Raw genomic sequence first — 22,498 nt, 5'->3', positions numbered from 1 at the left:
TCTAGTACTCGGGGATCATCGCGTTCTATATAATAAAAATTAAAATAAACACCGCTACTCTGTTGTTTGGCACCATTTATAAACAATTACCCTAAGAAAGTTCCCACTTGATGCTGGAAGAACCATTCACACTTTCTCGTCGCTACAGTTGATTTCAACCTCATACATGCAGGCGAGTCTTCGCTTCACTGAAGGAAGGAACAGAACTACAGCCATCCACTAGTAAAATACTGCTAAGTGGAATGAAGTAATAAAATTGAGAGCTGGGCTGGGCGGGCCGTGAGGCAAGAAGCCTTCGTGCAGCGAATGGAAAGTCCGCCGTAGTCGGGCGGCCCGTGAAAACTACTTGCCTCACTAAACACTGCCCAGTCGACTTCAGGTGCCTGCTGGGTCGAGTGGACTGGCGGTGTAGGTCCCGTCGCTTTTGACTTGTAGGCAGTGCTACCCAGGTCCGACTGAGAGTCTTCGACGACGCTTTGTTTGTCTGTAGTGTGTTCCTTTGTGTTGGTGTGGTTTTCCTCCTTGCCATCGTACGTGTCGAAGGAGCCGTCATCGGCGTGGGGCTCAATGACTGTCGGTCCTGCTGAGCCACTCCAGGATTCGCTCGGTGGCGGTGGTTGTCGAGTCGGGATCCATTGGGTCGTTTTCTTCGATCCAAGATCAAGCTCGGGCACGGTCGGCCGAGACGCCAGCCTCGCAAAGAGCATGGGCGAGAATGTCCTCGACAGGAAAAACGCACAGGAGCGTCGAGGAGACGACTGTGCCGTCGATGACGGCACTGGTGGGTTTCGAAGACTCAGCGTAGCTGCCGGACTCACGATTAGGGGGCCTCTTCGACTTGGTGTCTGGGCGGTAGCTGGTGTGCGCGGGAGCACGAGGCGTGTGGCGTCCGCGTCGAGGCTGGTTGGGTAGCTGGTCGGGGAGCTCTCTGAAAACCTCAGACTCGAATCCTCGACGTCTGGGATAGGACTGCCGTCCTACAGTTCCCTCTCGCGACGACGTGGAAGAGTTCCAGTCTATCGAAAATGAGGTGCTGGTGTTCGGGGAGCTTGTCATCCCAGTAGAACCGATGGCGGGGGAAATGCCTGATCTCATGGACATCTCTCGTGGAGAAACTTATGGTGTCCTGGGCGAGGTCGCTCAGAATGTCGTAGGCATGACGGACCCTCGCTCCGGCATGGGTGGTGGGGGCTCTATCAGAGGTAGTTGGATTGCGCTGGTGGCTCTGGTAGAAATGATTCTCGTAGAAGCCATACCTCCGGCGGTGGCAGGGGGAGGCCTCTGGCGATGCTGGAAGCGATCTCTCGGCGCGTCAGTGGATGTTCGAGCTCACCGTGCCGACGTTCGAATAGCTCGCGTTCACAGTTTTGCCAGAGAGACTGTTGAGACTGCTGGCCGTGTGGGGCGAGATTGGCCAGGCCATCGACGATTGGAAGCAAGGCAGCTCCCAAGGTTCAGGCGAAGGAGGCAGAAATTGCATCCCATGTCTGTTGGACGAGGGTGGCGCGTTGGCGCATTTGACGAGGAGGCATCCTTCTCCTTGGCTTTTTCTTTTGTCATGTTGAGAAGCTGAGAGGCGTGGCAGTGCCGGCGACGGTAAAGCCCCTCTATCCTGGGAAAAGTGGCGCCGTTCATTGTTGTTAAATTCTCGAGGCACGTGCGACGCGCTACTTCTGGGAAATTCATGCCGTCTGAAATAGCTAAGTGTTGCGCTGTGCCGCCATGATCTTCCCAAGGGCTGCACGTTGCACGTGCCTTGTGCATCGACGAACATTGCGCTACTTTTGAAACATGAAGGGGCTTTAGGCGGCGGGTGCCACTCGGTTTGAAGAAGGGTCTCGGCGCGGGAAGGAAAAGAAAAAAACTCGGACACCCTTCTGACGTTTCCTCGCTCCTTCCACCACTCTCAGCCCGAGCATATATATATATATATATATATATATTGTATACATAATACAAAACGCCAATGTCAAACCCCTGACTTTTTTTTTCTTTCTGTGTTGTTTCAAAATCGTCACTCGCGACACGTTTCACACTAAATGAACAACATAAACATTATTAATGAACAGCAGGGCCCATTAAAGCCCCTTCATGTTTCAAAAAAATTGGGTTGTGTGTGTGTTTATACAGCCTAGAACTTGGTCTGCCTCACAGGGGCGACGAGTCTCCCAGCTGTAGATGAGAAATTTAGCCAGTGCGGTACCAGCCGCTAACCTGGGGTCTTTAACGTGCATCACGCAGTAGTGATACACGACCGCACGCCGGTACGATGCTCATCCAGATCGAAACGGGCAGGGGTGGGGCTCAAACTTCATGTTTCAAAAGTAGCGCAAAGTGCGTCGATGCACGAGGCACGTGCAACGTGCATCCCTTGGGAAGGCCATGGCGGCACAGCGCAGCACTGAGCTAGATTTCAGACGCCATGTTCTTTCCAGAAGTGGCGCGCTGAACGTGTCTCGCGCGTTTCTACAACAATGAAGGCGCCACTTTTCCCAGGATACAGGGGCTTCAGGGCCCGTTTGCTCGAAGCGCTAACCGCGGCTAAAGTTAGCCGCAGTACCTAGGAGAGGGATTCTGAGATCATCTGACAGGGATCGGTATAGGATGCGGGAAAACATGGCGGTGCCCCGCAAAGTGAGCGCCGCTCGCTTCGGAACTAATATGTCGTTGTAGCTGCAATATCGCGAGCGTTAGTCAGTAACTAATGGTGCAGGAGGCTTTCGCTTTGCCTTACCTCACTTAAATCGCAAAGCATGAGCAATGACCTCGCCGCATTTTTTAGATAGTATTTCGATTCTGGCCATTCTTAAGCCTAAATGAACACGATAATTGTCGGCATGCATGGAAACGTCTTTGGAAAGTGGATTGCCTAGACTCAATCGGCCTTGTATTGATAGCACACAAATTTCCCAAGCACCGAGGTGCATGCTACGAGTGTAGTTGCAGGCATTGCGCGTGCTGGCGTATGCAGTAGTAATATACCCGTTGCTCTGGGCAGGGGGCGCGAGCGCGTCCGGAAGACTTACGCAAGACGCGACCAAGTTTTGCTGGCTGCATCATCCGTGTGGCGCTGTAACGTTCGATTTTGCACGTGCCACGTTCGAATACAAGCCGCTGTCAGCATCTGTAGATGTGCGGTAACAAAACGACTAAAAAAAGTTTAAAAAAAAAGAACAGAATTATGCTGCTTGCGGCCGCAGCGTTCCATTAAACATTCCTTTCATATTTGCTTTCTTTCACAGCTTCCTCGAGCACGTATATTTCACTTTACGTGATAGTGAAGCCGAAGCTACTCGGAAAAGCGCGTCATCCTGAACGATGCTCGCACTGCACGAGCGCGCGTGCTTGGCAGGGACGCGGAAAGCTCGCAGCTCGCTCTTGTAGCCTCTGCTACGCTGGAGCTTAGAATGGAACTGAGTAGAAAAAACTCTAGTGGGGATGCGTATTGATGCATGTTCGAAACGCGAGCCAAATATTCTATTTTGCTCGCCTGCAGCGCTGCTCAAAACTTGTGAGCTACGGGCCTATCAAGGAAAAAGTCTAAAACAAATTTTGCCTTGCACGCGCGTTCGTCCAAGTCTTATAATGATTATTTACTTCGAATCTTTTATAAGAGGAAGGACAGCGAGCGCGGACCATAGAATTACACTTCCAGCGTTCTTCTCGATGCTTGGGTAATTTAGAAAAAGGTCTGTTGGGGCAGAACGCTGGTCTTCTTTTGTGTACTATTAATATCCGGTCGATTAATTGAGTCAAGGCAATCCGCTTTCCAAAGACGTTGCCATGCCGACAATTATCGCGTTCATTTAGGCTTAGAAAGGCCAGAATCGAAAGACTATGCAACAAATGCCGCGAAGTCATTGCTCGTGCTTTGCGATTTAAGCGAGGTAAGGCAAAGCGAAAGCCTCCTGCACCATTCGTTGCTGACTAACGCGCCCGATATTGCAGCTACGACATATTAGTTACAAAGCGAGCGGCGCTCACGCACCGGGGCGCCGCCATGCTTCCCGGCATCCCAGTCCCCAGTCACGTGATTTCAAACTCCCTCTCCTAGGTACTGCTGCTAACTTTAGCCGCGGTTAGCGCTTCGAGCAAACGGGCCCAGGTTTTCTTTTCCGCCAGCTGTTGGCCAATTTACCTCGTTTCTTTATACTGGCTACTGCATGTCAGGAACATCGGTGGTTTTGATAGAACCGAGTTGGATGGACATCTGAGAATTCGAACTTATTAGTTAATACACTGAAAGCGACACGTACTGAATACATGTAGCGATGTAGGAGTGTGGCAGATTTAGAAATATCGAATTTTTTTAATTATAAGCTCGACCACTAATTCAATCTGAGTATTATTAATCCTAAAGTCAGATTGAATGGAAATATGTAACCAGATGCACCACTCGCTGACAGTAACTCTGTCAAATGGCCACAACAATTTAAGATCCCTCCTCCAGGTCATACTTCAGAAAAACTAATAGTTTATTTTTCGGTTAATATTGGTTAAAACTGGTTACCGGTGAATAATTTACGGTTCCGGTTACGGTTACGGTTTTTATAAATATCAAATAACGGTTTCGTTCCGGTTACGGTTACAGAAAAAATTTCGTTCCTAAACGGTTTTCGGTTTCGGTTACGGTTACGGTTTGAGTCCCTGTCTCAGACTACTTCATGTCTGCAGAAGTTTTTCTGGCACGGCAGCTGGAAGTTGTCAGGTGTAGCTGATACTTGACCTGTGTCACCATTTCTCTTTGCAAACAGAATGTGACACCATTTTCCACTTCCCTGCTCTAAACTGTTCCATTTCGGCACATTGCACTACATGTGCCAGTCTTGTTAACTACTTGAGAGCCACTTGTATGTGAAAATTTTTTTCTTGCCTTCTATGTCAGTCATATTTTGTGTGCTGGAAGTGTTCATTCCTGAACCTAGTTTGTTCATTGTTTTTGCATATATATTTTCTGCAGCAGAATAAATGGTGAAAGACATTGCATGTCAGCCCTATCTCCTGTAACTTCAAGATGGAGGTGCTACATTACTTCTATGCAACGTTATTCCTGTCCTTTAGAAACAATAAACCTATAAAAACTCACTTCTTACTGCTAGGATACAACAGACATGTCTCGCTGTTAGTGACAAGACGTCACTGACAGCGAGGCGAGCCTAACCGGTGCACCTCCACTGGACGTCATTGGTAGCGTGACTGGTAGGGTTGGTCCTTCATGCCTGCATAATAGTTTTTGTATCAAAACTGAAGATGCCAGAAAGCCAAAGCAGACCCAAGAGTACAACCAGCAGCAGATCGCACAGCCAAAATCAAAGATTAAAAAATCATAAAAAAATGGTGTGTCCCCAACAAAAGCTGATAAGCCGGTTAAAAGCTGAAGTAAATTCCCCAGGACAGGCATCCTCACGAAACAAGGTGTTTGAAAAACATGTTCAAGAAAACCCGTCACATGATTTTCTGCCAAGTCAGTAGAAACTACTGCAGAAAAAACCGAAGGGCCATCGATACACCGAGTATGACAAGAACTTAGCAAATGGCTCTGCACTATTGTTCTCATAAAGCTTATAGTTTCCTTTGCAAGACATCCCGTTTGCCAACTGTAAGGTCCCTATGTAAGTAGCTGGGTGCTCTTGACGTACGTCCAGGTCTAAATGAGAGTGTCTTGAGGATCCTTGAAATTAAAGGGGCGGTGCAATGATTTTCAGATTGAAAGAATTTGTCTCTTGTAACTTTTACCTTGTTTATCGTGTCCCGGAGGACAGAGAAACTATCTCTTTCCTTCGAAATGTTACGATTCCGCCACGTAATCGCACAGCGAAAATCGTTGTTCTACCCCCATCTACAGCCACGAGCGGCAGCTGAAGAAACCACGGAGTGACGTCATTCGGCAGCACGCTGTAGCATGACACCCACTGTTGTCAGCGGAGAGTTAGTGAAAATTGTGAAAAAGATTTCAAAATAAATCTAAGTTGTGCAATTACAAGCAAAATATAAGGATTACTTTTGATAAATTTTACCGCTTCAGTGTAAATAAACGCATCTAAGTATAGTATTATCAAAGAAAATTTAGTCTTCCGAGTTTCAGTGGCGCCATCTACTCGGGTTCCACAAAAACCGTCCATGTGTGGACTTCCAGGCGTGGTCGCACTATCTTTTCCTGGTGTCTCGTGTTCGACTTCGGCCCCACGGCACCCACGGTGCCTCGATCACATCGACGATGCCGAGCGCGTGCGGTGTTCCGCATTGTCCCAACCGGTGTCTAACCGCTGCTATGATCAAATTCAAAAACATTCAGTTCCATCGTTTGCCGGGTGAGGAACCCGGCAAACGATGCATCTGGGTCTGGAGTCGGGCTAGGGCTAGGGCTGGGCGCAAGCGAGTCCTCTTCGCTGCAGGATACCCTCCGACGCCTCGACGGCGTGTCCGCATAGGGAACAACCCCCATCGACTGACTAAAATTGAGCATACCGCGCGCTGGACATCGCTCAGGCTATCCCGCCAGGCCGCCATGTTCTTCGCGATATACGTATATACGAGATTCAGATACCAGAGCCACTCCACGGACAACTGCAAAACTGGAAACTCCGATACTGCCCTGTTACGTCATTGAGCACGTGACCCGGAAGCCGGTGGATGAGTTGAGGGTGTTCGAGCGGTGCCAGAAACTCCAATATTTCGCTTTTTTTACATAAAATCTAGGACACGCAAACGAAATCGGTTTTCAGGTCTTTAGTTTAGAAGTCTCTGAGAACAACTCTCATAAGCCTCATAAGTATTTGACCAAAGTCAGGAAATCATTGCACAGACCCTTTAAGGCATATAGCTTGCCAGTAGCAGAGAAACTTGCCTCTGTTGTGATTGACGAAATTGCCTTGAAGAAGCACATCAGCTATGATGCAAGGAGTGACTTGTTCGAAGGTTTCGTAGCGGGTGCAAGCTTGACCATGCAACCTAAGTGCTTCTTGAGATGGACGGAGAAAAAATCTTCCTGCATGATCCTGCTCCTATCAAATCCGCTAGAAACAATCTGAAAAAGTTTGGGTTCATCCAAGAAGAAAAGATGTACAAGTGGGATGATATCAGGGAGTTCTGTAACAAATACAAGAACCTGATCCCAAGAATGGCACCAAAGTCGAAAAACATTCATTTGGAGCTGCCACCGTTTTCTCCAATGTGTGTGTTTGGCTGCACAGACGTTGAGTCATTCTGTGAGCAGAGGCATCTTTACGCATGTTGCTTTAAGATCAATGGAGCTGTCGACTGCTAACACCGCTAGCTTCCTAGAAGAATTGGATTGTCTATTTGACTCTTAATTCATGAAGGCTGCATGATGCGAAAGCCCAGAAGCGTGGCCTCGATGATGCATCACCTCACTTCTTAATATAGAGTGTTGGGAGTTGGGGGCAATCCAGATGAGGATAAAGAAAATGGTGGCGATGACGGTCCTGCTAAAAGTATCCCAGCAGGGGGGGGCAGTGCCAGTAGAGAATACAGAGTTCTATCCTGATGACATCCTCAAACGTCGTCTTGATCTCAAAAAAAAAGAAACAAAGGAAGGCTGAGTGTGAACGTGGCAACTTGAAGGAATCCCAGGGACGACTTCTTGCTCCAGGCCAAGTGTGCGTGATAGAGAAGGGCACCATGCAGGGATCAACTTGGTCAAAAATACAGTACAAAGTGCACTGAAGTTGCGGCTGTCATGTGGGTCATGTGGCTATCAGAACCTTCGAGGTACTGGCTGGCCATTTCCTGCAGAATGAACGCTTTAAACCCACATTGAGGATGTAAAGGTGGCTTTTGGTAAGCATACAATGATGTCATGCCTGCGGAAGTTTATTATAACATTTGCTTTTTGTAATCCAGGAATCTTCGACGAGGCATTTTCCGCTCTTGCAACGATAGTATCTATGTTCCAAGCTGAAGAGCGGTATGCAGCATTGCCAACGCACGTAACATTGTCTGCTTTGCGGATACGAATCTTCTTTTTTGGCGCACCGTTTATGAAGTTTCACCGATTCAATTTTCAAAGGTTTTCGAGTTCATTCCATGACCGACGCGCACTACTATCGATCGTTTGTTCGCTCGCGCTTCCAGTCACTTACATGAATGCACTTTTATTTTAAAGGTGTGCGAGCTTCACTTCCCGGATGCTGAAGAGCTCCGAAAGAATTCCAGTGTCGAAAATACTACCAGGCACGCATCCGTGCTAGAGTAGTTTCGTGGAAGTTCCCGGGATACCCGATAAGCTTATCAACTGTGCACACCACAAGTAAATACCCGAACTCAAAGAGAAGTATGTGGATGCCGTTGCTGTGCAGGACGTGGTTACAGAATTGTTCTTTGGTTGCTCCTAAATCTGGTTTGGTTGTGCCTATGTGCTTGTCTGTGATATTATTTGCTTGCTCAAGCCTCGTAGAATACATGCTATGGACACCTGCAAGTTTTTTTAAAGGGGCGGTGCAACAGTTTGCGGACTTTGGCTAATTAATTGCGGGAATTGATCCCGGCCACATATGAAACGAAGGACCGAAAACCATTGTTTCCTACTTGCCATAGTTTTCATTAAAAAAAAAGAAAAAAATTGCTATCTCCGGCACCCCTCAACTCAACATTGAAGCGGCACCAGCTTCGCCTGTGACGTCATTCGGAGTGGCGTTGGTTTCCGGTTGGGTTCTTCTGGCTTCCGTTTCCCCAACGCTCGCCGGCTCGCCAGGCTCGCCGCTCTCCCGCCGATTCCCGACCAACATGGCGGCATGGGCGGACAGCCTGAGCGACGTCGAGCGCAAGATGCTTGCGACGCGGCGGGCAGTCGAAGTCGAAGTCGAGGTCGAGACACCAGGAACAATAACGATACCACGATACTACAGACCACGACCAACGCACTCCGTCGAGCGAGGGAAAGACAAAACGTCCGGGTTGCTCGTGTAGCCGCCGTAGGCGCCTCGGGCGTCGACGGATGACGGCGACGGCCGGTTTGGTTGACTTGCGGTAGATGGCGCCACAAATAATTCATACCCTTTTAGCGGCAATATTAGGCTTTTGAAGCATTTCTGCATGCCTAAACAACAAGATTTTTTAAAACTTAACCTTAAATCAAGCTTAGAAATGCCTAACACTATCACTTACAAAAACCACTCCGAATGACGTCACACCACAGGTTCCATTTGCAGTCACCATGTGGCCGCAGGTTGGGAAAAAAAGTGTTTTTTATTTTGCGATTACGCAGCGAAATAGAGGTATTTTGGGGTATGGTGGCACTTTTTCTCTTTCTTATGCCGAAGTAAAAAATATAAAAAATACAAGCTGCACATTCGTTCAGTGTTAAAATCATTGCACCGCCCCTTTAAAGGTAAGAAATACCCCATTTACTACTCCAGCTTCCCATGTGAATGCTTGAAGCTGTTAGACATTAATATACTATGTTTAAGTTTACATATCATTTTTTTTCGATTATCAGCACTGTTGTTCAGATTCACTTTGGAAACAAATTTTAAAACTTGTGTAGCATTAAAGATGACGCACACCAAGTATTTGTGGGAAAAACATTGACTGTTTTTGTCAGCGCTAAGAGATGACTTACAACTGCTTAGGTTTTTTTCAATTTGTTTGTTGTGCTTGCTCCTCTTACATAATGAACAGTGTTGTGAAATATTAACTGTATTAAAGCCTGTAAAGTGTAAAAAATTGAATGACTAGCACGTCACATGTGTCAAAAGGAGTTGCAGCCTGTGATAAAGCAGACATATTCCAGCAAAGTTACTGTATGCAAAATTTGGTTGCAATACAGTAACTGCAAACGGTGAAAGCTGCGTGCATAACTCTGAAAACAGACAAAAATTCCAATTTGAGAAAATGCGAATGAACGTTTAGATTTATGTGACATACCTAAATTCTCACTCAAATCACACAAAACTTGGTGGTAATATAGTTCCAAATGTCAGAGCCTGGACCACCCAACTAGAATTCCCCCGCTGCATAGCACAGCTCCAGAAAAAATGCCAGTCTCTTGCGTAGCGGCAGATTCCTGGACGGCGAGTTTGCACTTTCCGCAAGTCGAGCACGCCGCAGCACTGACGAGCTTCCATCGCGCCGATCTCGCCGATCACAGTACTAGCAAGCTCCCCATCTCCAGCTCTCTCTTTGTTTTCAAACGTCATGATCTTCTTCTCCGATGCACAAACAAACTCGTCAGCGCTGCCGATGAAACTCGAGCGATCAGACTTGGAAGTGTCGTCGCGTCGCCCCGACCAAGGTTAGGGTTAGCTGCCTTGGATGAACTTCTCTTCTATGAAGTTTTCCGCTTGCCCTTTTGGCGACTTCCTTTGAACGTGTGTATCGTCCGGAATTTCCGAGCTAGAGAAAGTCGCGTTTTCGGTCAACATCAATCGCGAAAAAAAGCAGAATGATCGAACAGGTCGTTGGTTCTAAAATCGCAAGCAAGCTTTGCCGCGCAGCACGCTGCTCTCGGCCAATGGTGGGGCCATAATCGCTTCACGTGATTGCAAAGTCCAGAGGCGATGCACGTTTGCAGCGGAAAAAACATTTATTTCTTATTGTTTGGAACCGGAATACGAAACTATCGACGACAGTTTCGGAATGAAAACGGCTAGGCCTATGTTCCGAAATAAACGCGATGGTGGGAGACGCCGCGAACCGAAGAATCACGTGCTAGAAAATGGCTCAGATTTGCGCCGTTTTCGATTGCGAGAAGGGCTTCAAACTCATATCTGACTAATTTCGCAATGATATCCGGTCTTGATTTTTTTATCCGCAAAAGAGGAAGGTCCAAAGATAAAATGCGGAAAAGTGCTCTGCAATGCTACTCACCACCACCCGACAGCCTCTTCCTGATTTGACAATCAGGAACAGCCCTATCACAAGGATGCAGCAAACAAAACTTTTGAGAGTCCAGACTTCATCCGCACCTTCATTTCCCCCCCCACATTGCTGAGGTGCTCTCGCGAGCGCGACGCATGCTGGGCTTCGAGCAACGAGTGTCAAGGGGGGCCGGCCCAAAGGCACTGCGTAGTTTACACACTGCACTAGTGCTCCCGCAACTTGAGTACTGCTCGTCAGTATGGAGCCCCAGACAGGTCACCGCAATTGCCTCACTGGAGAGCGTACAACAGTACGCGGCCTACGCTATCCTGTGTCGCCAATCACCGCCGCAGCCTGGTACCCCCAAACTTCTCGGAGGTGTGGGGTGGAACTGTCCGTCTGTCTGTAGGCAGGTGGCTTCGCTTTGCCTCCTAGTTTGCACGCTGGGTGGCCCTCCTACACTTCTTCTAGAGCATGTAAGGAAGAACCGCACTAGTAAGCTACAACCCCTCCTTGACGGACGGAGCGTCACAGAAGCACGCTCCTTCCGAGAGCCATCAAGCTCTGGCGCTCCCTCCCGAGTGAAGTTACACAAGGGACATTCAAAAACAAAGAGGACATAAAAGATTGATGCAAGTGTGCGACCCTCCATTTCAAAGAACTTTGATGTGACATTCGATCAGACCCAAATCCCAGTGTACAGGGTGTTTTGTTGTTTTTTTTTTTGTTTTTTTCTTCCTGCCAGTAGTTCTTTTTCTTGTATGTATGTGTGTGTGTAACGGGTACAGTAGGCCTCTATGGCATGGGCAATAGGCTTTTTACTGTCATCCGGGATTTAGAAAACCAAATAAAGCATTATTATTATTATTATTATTATTATTAAAAGGCAAAATCACTTTTTTCGATAAAAATTGCCGTTTTTCGACCCGCATCTTCCTAAAGGGCTAATGAAAAGAAAAATATGTTTTTTTTAAAGTCTCGTTGGAACACGTGTGTCAAAAAAGCAAGTGCATGCAAAAAGAAAATCTTTTTAAGTGCAATCATGACGGCGCTAGACACGATTTAGTCGGTAGTCACCTTCTTTCCACTTGTTTTCTCTCTTGGCTTTTCGGGAGTGTGTAGGAGAGGAGGATCAGCTTCGCCTTTACGTTGAGGTGGAAAGAGCAAAAGACCATCTATTTGAAATCGAAAGTGCAAATGACCATTCCACGACGTCATGGACTTTCACATATATTTTTTTTGGGAGCGAAGCTCCTTAGGATCTTGCCTTTTCCGGCGTCCGTGCTCACATCGATTCCACTGCCTCCGGGATCAGCCCACTTTTAAAAAAAATCTTACGCCCGCACCGGGGTTCGAACTCAGGACCGCTTGCTTACAAGGCGGACGTCTTAACCACTACGCTACACTCTTTTGTTTGTTTTTTCCGAACAGCTTATTTGCAATAATTTACAGGGTATGAGCATCAGAGTTCGGCAAATCGGTTAGAGGTTGGAACGGAAAGGGGAGAAGGGTAGGGGGTGCTGGTTGCAATGTGTATGCCGGAAGGGGGTGACGGTCTTGGATCTGGCCGCCGGCGCATCATCCCCCAGATGGTGTGACGGTTCCAGCCCCTCAGTGTGCGACCGGACTCTTCAAGCAGGTCCTCAAGCTCCCAGTCCCGGCGACAAGCAAGGACTTCTTCGTCCGGCTTCACCTCGGGGTACTGCCGGTCAAGGTGTGGCTGGACGACAGGGGGCTCTTTGTGCCATGGTCAACCAACTGCGACTTATGTGGCGCGAATGAGACGCTTCCACATGTTTGTGAAGTGCTCCAACGCCTATCTCTCCTGGGACGAGATGAGGAAGGATCTCGGCGTGGACTTTCCAATAGACTGGCACGTCTTTAGATACCTGGACGTCGAGGGGACAGATACGGCTTCGTCCATGGTACTCCCGTCCATGGTGCTCCTGGGGTTCCACACCATCAGGCTAGCCAGCTCATTCATGGTGGCATGCCACACCGATGCCAGGCCGACGTGGGCCTATTTTACCTCCCGGTGGAGATGGCCACTACGCTACACTCCAACGTTGCACGTAGCCACTCAACATATATACAGGAGAGGGCGCTGCGGTCAAATGCGTATATAATCGCGTTAAACTTTGCATGCATTGGCTGAACGTTTATAGACAAGAGGGTGCTGTGGTCAAATGCTCAACTGCGTATATAACCACGATCCATACCACACATTCTCTTTCTGACATGGACCGTTGACTTAAGCGGTGGAGACGCGTTCCCATGGTTTCTAGCGGATCCAAGCTGATCCGCTAGAAGAACTACTGGCTCTGCATGTCACCGACCATAAAGCACTAATAATGAAGTCGAAATGAATCCAGAACACAGCACTACCTATGAGCAATAAAAAAAAAAAAATCAGCACCATCAGCCCTACCTATGAACAATAAAATCAGTATCATCAGCACCACTAGAGCTTCGCCCCAATCAACATCATTCACCACGTGGCGATGCGTCCATTTTTTTTACACGCGTGTCCCAACCAGATTGTTTTAAAAAAATCTTCTTTTATAATTTTAGGGGCCCTTTTAAGTTCTGTTGAATAACATTTTCTACTAATAGAAAACTCGAGACCCAAGTATGCATCCGAGTACAATTGTTAGAGTACAGCAAGTCTATGAATATACATGAAGTATGCAGGCAAGCTGTTGGAAGTTTATCCTTATTTATTAGTTCTGTGGCACAGTGGATATGAATACAAACAAGGTGGTTCAATCAAATGATTTAGCTTATGGTGAACTCGCATCATCGCTCCTCTCCCCTGACCTTGATTCAGAAGAGCCTCTCGCCTCTGGCTCGAAGGCACGCTGGATCCTTCTTAGATGATGTGTTGGTCTCTGAGTGCTCTCAATTCAGTGAAAGCGGAAGTGACGGAAATGCTCACATCTTCCCTTTGCCCTCTGGATACCATTAGAATGACAAGTGTCACCGACTCCAAGCACCTGTTGCATTCCCTAATTCAAGGATCGACGCCACATGAGTAATATGAAGTACAAATTTATATTCTGTTATTTGCAGCTGTGTGCAGCAATTAAAGTGTTGGGGCTGGGATACCCGAATACGCACGCAAGCTACAGCAAACTTGAAACATTGAAGAAAACACTACAAAGTTTGTTTTCCTCAATCTGTTTCATTGCAAACAAAAAAGTAACAGCTACTTTCTAAACAGATAGCTATATATTTTCTCATTCTCCTAAAGCTATATATTTGTGTATGAGGCGCAAAAAGAAAAGTATTGAGAAACAAAAAAAATATCCCTACTTTTAGTCTTTCAAACCACGTTGCGCGAAATTTCAAAATGTCTTGTTATTTCGGGAGATTTGGTGGCCAGGTGCGTTAACTCAGCACAAGCGAAAAGGGGATTTGCAAATTAGAACAAGAACTAAACAAAACAAAATATATCACAGATCTACGAGGTCAAGAGACCATTCAGAAGATATTCCCCGCTCTCAATCGGCGAGGTCGAACCAGACATGACAGCAGAGGAGGAATTCTCGAGCACAACAAAATAGAGGGAGACTGTGAGGACATAACTGTCACCGAGGCCTACATCCAGAAAAACGGCAACAACGCTGTCATAGTTGAGGTAACTCCCCCCGTCTTCCAACAACTAAAGAACAGGGAAGAGATTATCATTGGGTGGACAGTGTGCCCTATCCGAGAAAACCTACACATTACAAAATGTAACAGATCTGCAAGCTATGGACATCCTACAAGGGCGTCCGAAAACCGAGAGTGCTGTACAGTGTGCAGGAGAACACATGGCAGCCCAATGTGGAGATCCTGTCAGGCGCTGTGCTACATGCATAGAAAGTAACAGTGAGTGGGGAACCACGCACAACATCGAACACAGTTTCGACAGCCAGTGCTGTGAACACCACAAGATTCAAATGAAGAGGTTAAAACAAAAAATACAATACACCTAATTCGGAACAGAGCGACGGGAAGGGGGAAACGAGAGGGGAAAAGAGGAGCCAATTAGAACTTACCAAATCTTCAAATTTACTTAACCAGACGCATAAGAGATCCTAATCAGACTAGACACATCTCCTGCAATGGCAAATTCTATTAACTTCATTCAAATCAATGCCAACCATTCATTTACAGCATCAGAACATCTTAAAATAAACCAACAGCTTGAATCACACATTACATGTATTCAAGAACCATATTACCTTAAAAATAAAATTATTGGATTTCCACTCACAGATTCCATCATTGCTCAACCGACCAAACCAAGAGTAGCCAGAATTATCCATCCTAAAGCGTTCGATAGATACACAGAATCTATCCAAAGAGACTATATAGCTGTTCGCCTATCGTCCGAAACAATCGACTGCATCCTAATCAATATCTACGCTCCACCACAGGACACTCTAAACCATACTCTATGCGGACTTGAGAAACCATTGTATAATTTTAGTTAAATTTTTATATGACTGCACAAATAAAGGTTAAAAGAAAAGAAAACCTCCAACAAAGCATACCATATTTTATAGAATGTTTTTACTTAACATTGACAGGATCACCTCACCAGCACAATACAGCTCAAGCCACCGATGCCAAAGGCATCAGAGTTCAACCACATCCTGCGACCGATTGTGCTTGCACAATTCTTCAGGCCAAGTCAGGGTTTGCACAGGATTCAAAGAAACACATTCAAGGGTTTTCAAGGAGTTTTAGGGGCATGTAAAGATATTTTCAAGGATCCCCCAACACTCGATCTTGCAAATTTACAATATAACAATGTTTTGAAGTGCACAGAGAAAATTCTTTACTGCACGATACCTAGGAAAGGCGCATTTGCCAAAGAGGTGCTAGTAAGGGTCCAGTCGAGCTTCTGCAGCTTTTCCTCGATTTTCTGGTTGATGTTTAGAAGTTCTTGCATTTTCGTTTTCACCATTTTCCTTAGGATGTTTGACTTGACAACATCGGTGATGTCACCTCAGAGGTCAGCCATGACCACTGAAAGTTGCATTTCCCAGGCACTGCGCACAACTTAAACTATGTCCACCATGCCAAGCGTAAAACAAACTCAAAACGGGCAAACCAGGACTAGCTAGCAAACACTATGCGAGAGAACCAGGAGAACGAGGGGCAAGATCGCCAATAGGTCAGTGAAGGTGCCCCGCACCCTTTCCACCTTTTTCGAGCAGCATCTACCTATTTTCGGCCATAGAAAAGTATTATCCGCTCCGAGCCGGCTGTAGCCGTGCTAAGCCTAACGTTTGGCTTACGATTCCAGAGTGCCGCAACAAGTGCAACCGGTTAGTCTTACAGCCACCAGTCGCCCTCCTCAGCCCTGCCGAGCCACCTGGCTGGTCATGTCGATGCCGTATCGAGTTATGGGGGAAAAAATCTCCGCCGAAGCTTTCATCAATGACTCAAGATGGGAGTGGGTGATCAAAGCCGCAACGTCGGCATTCCTAACCAGCCATTGACTTCGTCCGCGAAGCCGGCCCCAACTGCTCGAGTACCAGACGGCACCGCTACACCGGCTTCCGCCCCCGCACGTGCTCCATCAGAAGTTAAGAAGAATCTACAACACTCTCCGGTACCCGAGCTTCCGGAGAAAAACTTCAGGATCGTCTTTCGGCGAAGGGGTGGCCTTAACCTTCGTGATGTGAACGGCAGCGTGCTGCTACTGCTTACCCGCACGGCCTCGCTCCTCTTTTACGCTCGGTGGTTTATTAGGTTGTATTTACAATTTCTGTAAAATGCCGGCAAAAACCAGCATATCCGCTAACACGTCCGCCAACAAACACGTGCGCCCTAAGTTTCATAAGCCTATCAAATTCGACTTTAATATCATAAATTGAAAAAACAACCACCCACAAATATTACGGAAGACTACACTTGTACTTTCAATGTGACACTGCTCGTTAGCGGTGTTGGAACCGAGTTGAGTCGACCTGAAGTATGATAAAGGCCCACAGGCTGTTACGTAGAACAAAAGAGACAGCAGGCTTACCAGAGCCGAAAGGGGCCCGAAGTTGTCCCTCCCTGGTAGCCTATGTTTCACAAGTCCAACTCCACGTTGATCAGGTCTTGGATCCCACAGGACCCAACCTGGTCATTGGAGGGCAGCGTGGGTAAACTCGGTGGCATAGATTCCAGCATCTCCGACCCTCGTAGGCGGTCCGCACCCGGTGCAGCGGTGCCGAAGACTGTTCCCCGGGCCATTCGAGCGCCAAAACACCGGATGGCGTCAGGATGCTCTGCCGGGTCGTCAACGTGCCTGGGTTCGGCGACGCTGTCGGCCTCATCCCTGGCCCGGTGATACGGGAATCGTCGTGCTTCTTGCCGCTTGTTTTCGGGCCCCAGCAGGAAAGCAAAACACTTCCCCAGTTGAGGTGGACAGTGGGCGCTGCTGGCAGGCACTTCCATCTACACAATGCAGCCGTGGAAAGGCTGGGGAACTCTGTCAACACTGGTCCTCCCAAGGCCCTACCATGCGTAAAATCGTGGATGATCGGTGTCTTCCCAGGAGGTCTGGGTGGCCACTGAGAGCCCGGGCCAAGCAGACGCTGACGACAACGTCGGCAACTGCTCTCCTCCCGGCACGTTACGGCGACCCCCCTGACGGTAGGACGACTGACCTTCAGCCCGAGGACACCAGACGCTTCACGGTTGGCAATGCAGCGGCTGCTGGCCACCCCCTCTGATGGGACAGGCACTCTCCAAGAGCCACGGAACGCTCCTCTCTGCGAGCACAAAATTTCACGAAAAACTTTTAGAAGAGCTCGCTTCGAGGTGTCGACGAACAACCCGGTGCTTAAAGTTGGTCGTCGACACACCCGAAACAACGGGTTTGTCGATGTAACGTAAACGAGTTTCTTGCCGAGTAAGCATCTTTTATGATCTCCTCAAACACAACTTGAACGACGAAGTTAACGGATCGTTTGCACTACCCTCCAGTTCCAGTAGACATTGCATAAAATATATTGCACTGCAACTTTCGATGCATGGCTTTCACTGCCTCTGAAACTACAGTGTTTGCCACGTCGACCTCAAGAAACAGCCTTCATTAAGAGATGATGATAATGTTTAGAAGTTTAGAGGTACAGCTGCAACAAAGGTTATAGTTAGGATTCATATTTTCAGTTTATTTTTTGGCAAAATCAGAGGGTGCTTTTCGGGGTTCATTTTTTGCTCAAAATTTGGAGTTTATTACAGTTTATTTTTCTTTGATTCCCAATTACGCGGATTTCTGAGCTTAATTTTGCAGTGTTTGTATTAGAAAAATATCTGGGTATAAATTTGCACTAGATTAAAAAGAATGCGCTTCTATCGATTATTACTTCTTCAGCTGGATTTGGCGTAGGTGCCACTGCCATTTGCAATACTAATATGTTCCACGACAGAAGTTGCTAACAAGTGTTGCTTCAATAAATGTTGAAACCTTAAAGGAGCTGTGCAACGATTTTAACGTTGAAAGAATTGGAATCTTCTAAATTTTACACGGTTCACCTTGTCACAAAGGACATAAAACACACCTCCTTCCTTCAAAACGCTGTGATTCCACCGCGTAATCGCGAGGCAAAAATTAGAATATTCCCCGACCTGCAGCCATGAGCGGCGGCAATGAGAAACACTCGGCATGACGTCAATGGGGTCTTGTAGAAAGATAGCAAGTTGTGCGAATACCTGCTCGATAAAAGGTAACCTGTCAATAAATCTTGTCGTTCTAACATAAATATAAGTGCCTCAAAAACCTGGTATTATCGACAAAACTTTTATTATACGGAGTTTTAGTGGCGCCATCTATCCTAAGTCCACAAATCCACCCAGCCTCAAGCCACATGACCCCCACTGACGTCACAGCGCACGTGACCTGGAAGATGGTGAAGGGGTTGAGAGGTGCCGAAAACCTCAATCTTTGTTGATTTTTAAAATAGAAACTAGGACATGCTGGCAAAAGCATTTTTTTGTTCTTTGCTTCCGAAAGGTTGAGACACCAACTCCCAAATTATTTAAGTAAAGCACTGAAACTGTTGCACAGCTCCTTTAAATGCCAATAAACTCCTGAAGGCAGTCGCTAGAAACTCGTGTTGATCCCATCCTCCGTGGTGGAACTAACAGGTGGTTATTTGGAGCAGCTCGTGTAGCAAGAAAAAACGGCTTTTGGAGCAGATTCCCACTTTTGGGGCACACAATAGTTTTCATGTCAGAAAATTTTATGCAATCTCTTCAAAAGTTAACCCGTGGCAAAAACTGCAGTTGTTGGAATGTTGGGAGACTAAAGTGTGATACTTGGAGCCAACCTGGGCCTCTACAGATATTTATTTAATTATTGAACAATCATATGCCCGCAATTTTGTAGATGTCTCAATTAACCTATCAGGAGTACTGATGAAATCTTCAGTCTGTGTTTGACTTAAAAAGGTGTTCTTGGCTACTTGTAGAGGGATTGTATCACAATAAAGTAATTGTCGCGAGTTCAACATCAAACGGACACTTTTTTTGTTTAAAGTGTCTCGCACTGCCTTTGCTCGTATTCCACCTGCTGCTGTTCATAGAGCAGCTAAGCGGAGCGCATGGCTGTATTGTAGTAGGTGGGTTTACTCAGCTATGTACATAGAATGAGGTGAAGTGATGAGTCTTGAGTCAGCCCGAAGTCCAGCACGAGATGCAAAGCTCCCGCTCTCTTTGCGCTTTGTCGCCTTCGAACCGCCAGTACCCAACAATAGCTACTCTAAACAATCACAATGAGCAGTGCTAGTTATTCATTGCTATCAATGTGAGCACCGTTCGCACAAGAACCGATACTTCTTCGTTAGGCACGTGCAAATAATGGATTTTGGGTTTGAAACAAATTCATAGTGAATAGCGGTTTTGGCCGAATATTTCTTTAATCGAATATTGAAGAGTTGTTGTGCCTTTCTCCACACCTTTTGCTACTGTAACACCATGCTTAAAGGGGCCCTCCGGAGCGTTCTGCGGTGGTCTATTTATGGCGGTAACTCAATCTGCAGGCCCTAAGGACCCTAAAAATCATAAAATTACGGTAATGCGCAACAGATTTCCCTACTAAAATTGCTATCAAAATCCCCGGCACGCCCCCCTTTCTGAGATGACCCCGGAAAACGGGAGGGGCATCTCTTTACGCATCAGCCAATAGCAAGCAAAGGATGCCGGCGTCACTGCGCGTCACCAACGCCGCCGACCGCCGACCCGTGGAGGAATTTCTCGAACACGCGCGGACCGTCGTCAAGGAACCCGGACCTTGTGCTCGGCAGTCGTCATTCGTCGCACCGCACCGTCGCGCTGCTACTACAATACGCAGTCGCATCCCACAGATGACAAGAAAAAGTTTGACTCGTTGACGTGGAAGGATCGCAAAGCTGGCTTCGAAGTCAGGATCCACGGGAAGAAGGAACATGTGTCCCGCAAACGCACGCCTGCAGAGGCCCGGGAAGCAGACGAGCCGACGCGCCGACGCATCACCCCCTAGCAACAAGCTTGCGGAGAGAAAACATAGTTCGCTGGTTTTGGAGCAAAAATTGCAGACTATGTTTCCCTCACCACAATCAGTTTGCGTTTTTCTCAAGCTCTAATTTACAACAAGCTTAAAAAGTGTTGCAATAATAACATTCGCATTCCCCGCGAGACGCAGCATTTCCATTGCTCAAGTTTTAGCGATGGGCAGGGAATGGGGGATTGTCTTCCAAGAGAAAATAGTCCTGATATATTTCTTCTGCCATCTGCTTAATAAACGGTTTTGTAATCTAAAACTTTGTATACATATTAACTTGCACCTACTACGCAATATAACGAGCAATATAAAATTCACCTGAACTCGCAAGGCTGTTCCTAAGCTTGTAAATGTCCACTAATGAGCTCTGCAAAATTTAATCTAGCTATATTTACAGACTGTAGCGTCAGAACATCCAGTACCTACATTAAGATGGCAAGTAAACGACAGATGTTACATAAAATTAGACCTATAAAGGAGGCCAGCCATACCTAATTGAGGGGATTTATAAATCTTCCTGTATAAAAATATGTTTTTTTTTCAATTCTAAATTAAAAAAGGTTAAATAATGAACACAGGTTTTTAGAACATAGCTGTCTAACATAGAGACCTTTTCATTTTAGTAGTTGCCTCACCGGCGGAAAGAGGGTGCTGATGCATTCGGCGCCATTAGGCTGCTTCAATTTGGTTGGTGTCGGTTTCAACGTGAACACAGCTATGTTGCTGTTTTACGTTGTTTTTGCTTCATTTTGTGATCCGATTATTTTTCTTGTAGCACAAAACCAATGAAACAGTGGTATTGAGCCACTTTGAGGACTACAAGGTGTATTTTAGACTAAATTGCGGGCTTTCTTTACCAACTCCTTTGATGTATCTGATTATGGTCGGTTGCAAAACGTCTGTCTGATGTACAGGGAGGATTACAATCGTATGCAGCCATACCCAATGACACCAGTTTCCCGAAAAAAAAAAAAAAAACTAATGAAGAGACTAACAGGTGAATGTAAAGAAGGATATCGACAGCTTGATTAGCAATGTGCTGAATCGGCCAGAACAGATGAACTCCCGAGTTTACTACTCACCGTTTGGTTTTCGTGGGCACCCAACCTTCGAGCTTCACAGACTAAAAACATATTGTGTAATGACGCAGATAATTGATATAAACAAGTAGTACTATCTCGGCCTCTTTTATTTATTTTTTTTTAATTCAGTACTCGAGCATGTCTTGACAGGCCCGAATAGGAAATTTCTTAAATTAGCAACCCTGCTAAAGTACTCATAAGCAGCATTTCACGATATTTGCCCTAGCAAGTAAACTATTTTTATATGAACATTTGCTTACTCAAGATATAAGTGACAGGCCCATCAAATTAAATCAGGCATTTGTCTTCCATAAAATTGGCCAAATAAAATTAAAGGGCGCAGGAGGAGAAATACCTCAGAAAGTTTAGCTGAATTTTAGCGCTAGGAATCACTTCACGGACCTGTGTGAACAAATATGTATTTGTTTGAACAGATTCACTTTGTAAATTTCGGTGTCGCCAGCCACCAAAAGTAAACCTCTATTCGCCACCGACAATCCTGGACTCAAATAATTGTTATGCCAGACGGCTCCGATTTTCTTTTTCGTCAAATACTGTAGACCATAGATAACTAACAAAAATTAAAACAGCGTACTATTGCGCATGCTCTGAACCCAAACCGCATTTTGAATTTGCAAATAGAAACATTATTTCTTTGTGCACGCTATTCTAATACTCTCAACTGTTAAGTGTCTGTGGCAGTTTCTTACGCGAGAAGCTCCAATCTTTCTGTAAAAATAAATTAAATGGATGGCACTGGTTATCTAAATATAATTAATAAATCACTTAAAGGGTAACTCCGCTTCATTTTTGATATTTAGAAAACTATGTAGCCCTCTTCAGTATCATATAGGAAGACCCCATGTCAAATATTACGACCTAATTCCGTTTATATATTTAATAGACTGGCCAGCAAACCTTCAAGTGAGCCAAGTCGCCAAAATCTGCCAACTCCAGCGTGCGACGTGCGCAATCGTCAGCGCAGTCAATGCGACGGGGCTTGAGCGGCAAACGTTGAGCCACTACGTCAGAGGCGTCATTCTCACATTTTGTTTGTTTTTACTTCTCAGAG

The 22,498-nt window shown here is 46.4% G+C and overlaps 1 protein-coding gene across 7 annotated transcripts in view; it reads right to left on the bottom strand.

Moving 5' to 3' along the window:
• LOC8033856 overlaps positions 1-22,498 on the bottom strand; it is a 289,711-nt gene that overhangs the window by 258,359 nt on the left and 8,854 nt on the right. For 4 of the 7 annotated variants that reach the window (XR_006077102.1, XR_006077095.1, XR_006077082.1 and 1 more), the window contains exon 2: positions 16,841-17,573. Coding sequence is in view for 1 of the 7 variants with exons in the window: in XM_042287882.1 (XP_042143816.1) it covers positions 16,911-17,573 (663 nt within the window). In the remaining 6 variants the exon portion in view is untranslated. Of the gene's footprint in view, positions 1-13,352; positions 17,574-22,498 lie in introns of those variants that run through there. The other 3 variants (XR_006077088.1, XM_042287882.1, XR_003917561.3) reach the window with 3 other exon arrangements.

The sequence above is a fragment of the Ixodes scapularis genome, unplaced genomic scaffold, assembly GCF_016920785.2.
Source record: "Ixodes scapularis isolate PalLabHiFi unplaced genomic scaffold, ASM1692078v2 PGA_scaffold10__122_contigs__length_95168666, whole genome shotgun sequence".
Taxonomy (NCBI): Eukaryota; Metazoa; Arthropoda; class Arachnida; order Ixodida; family Ixodidae; genus Ixodes; species Ixodes scapularis.
Note: the sequence above shows the minus strand (reverse complement) of the source record. Positions and strands in the feature narration are given on the sequence as shown.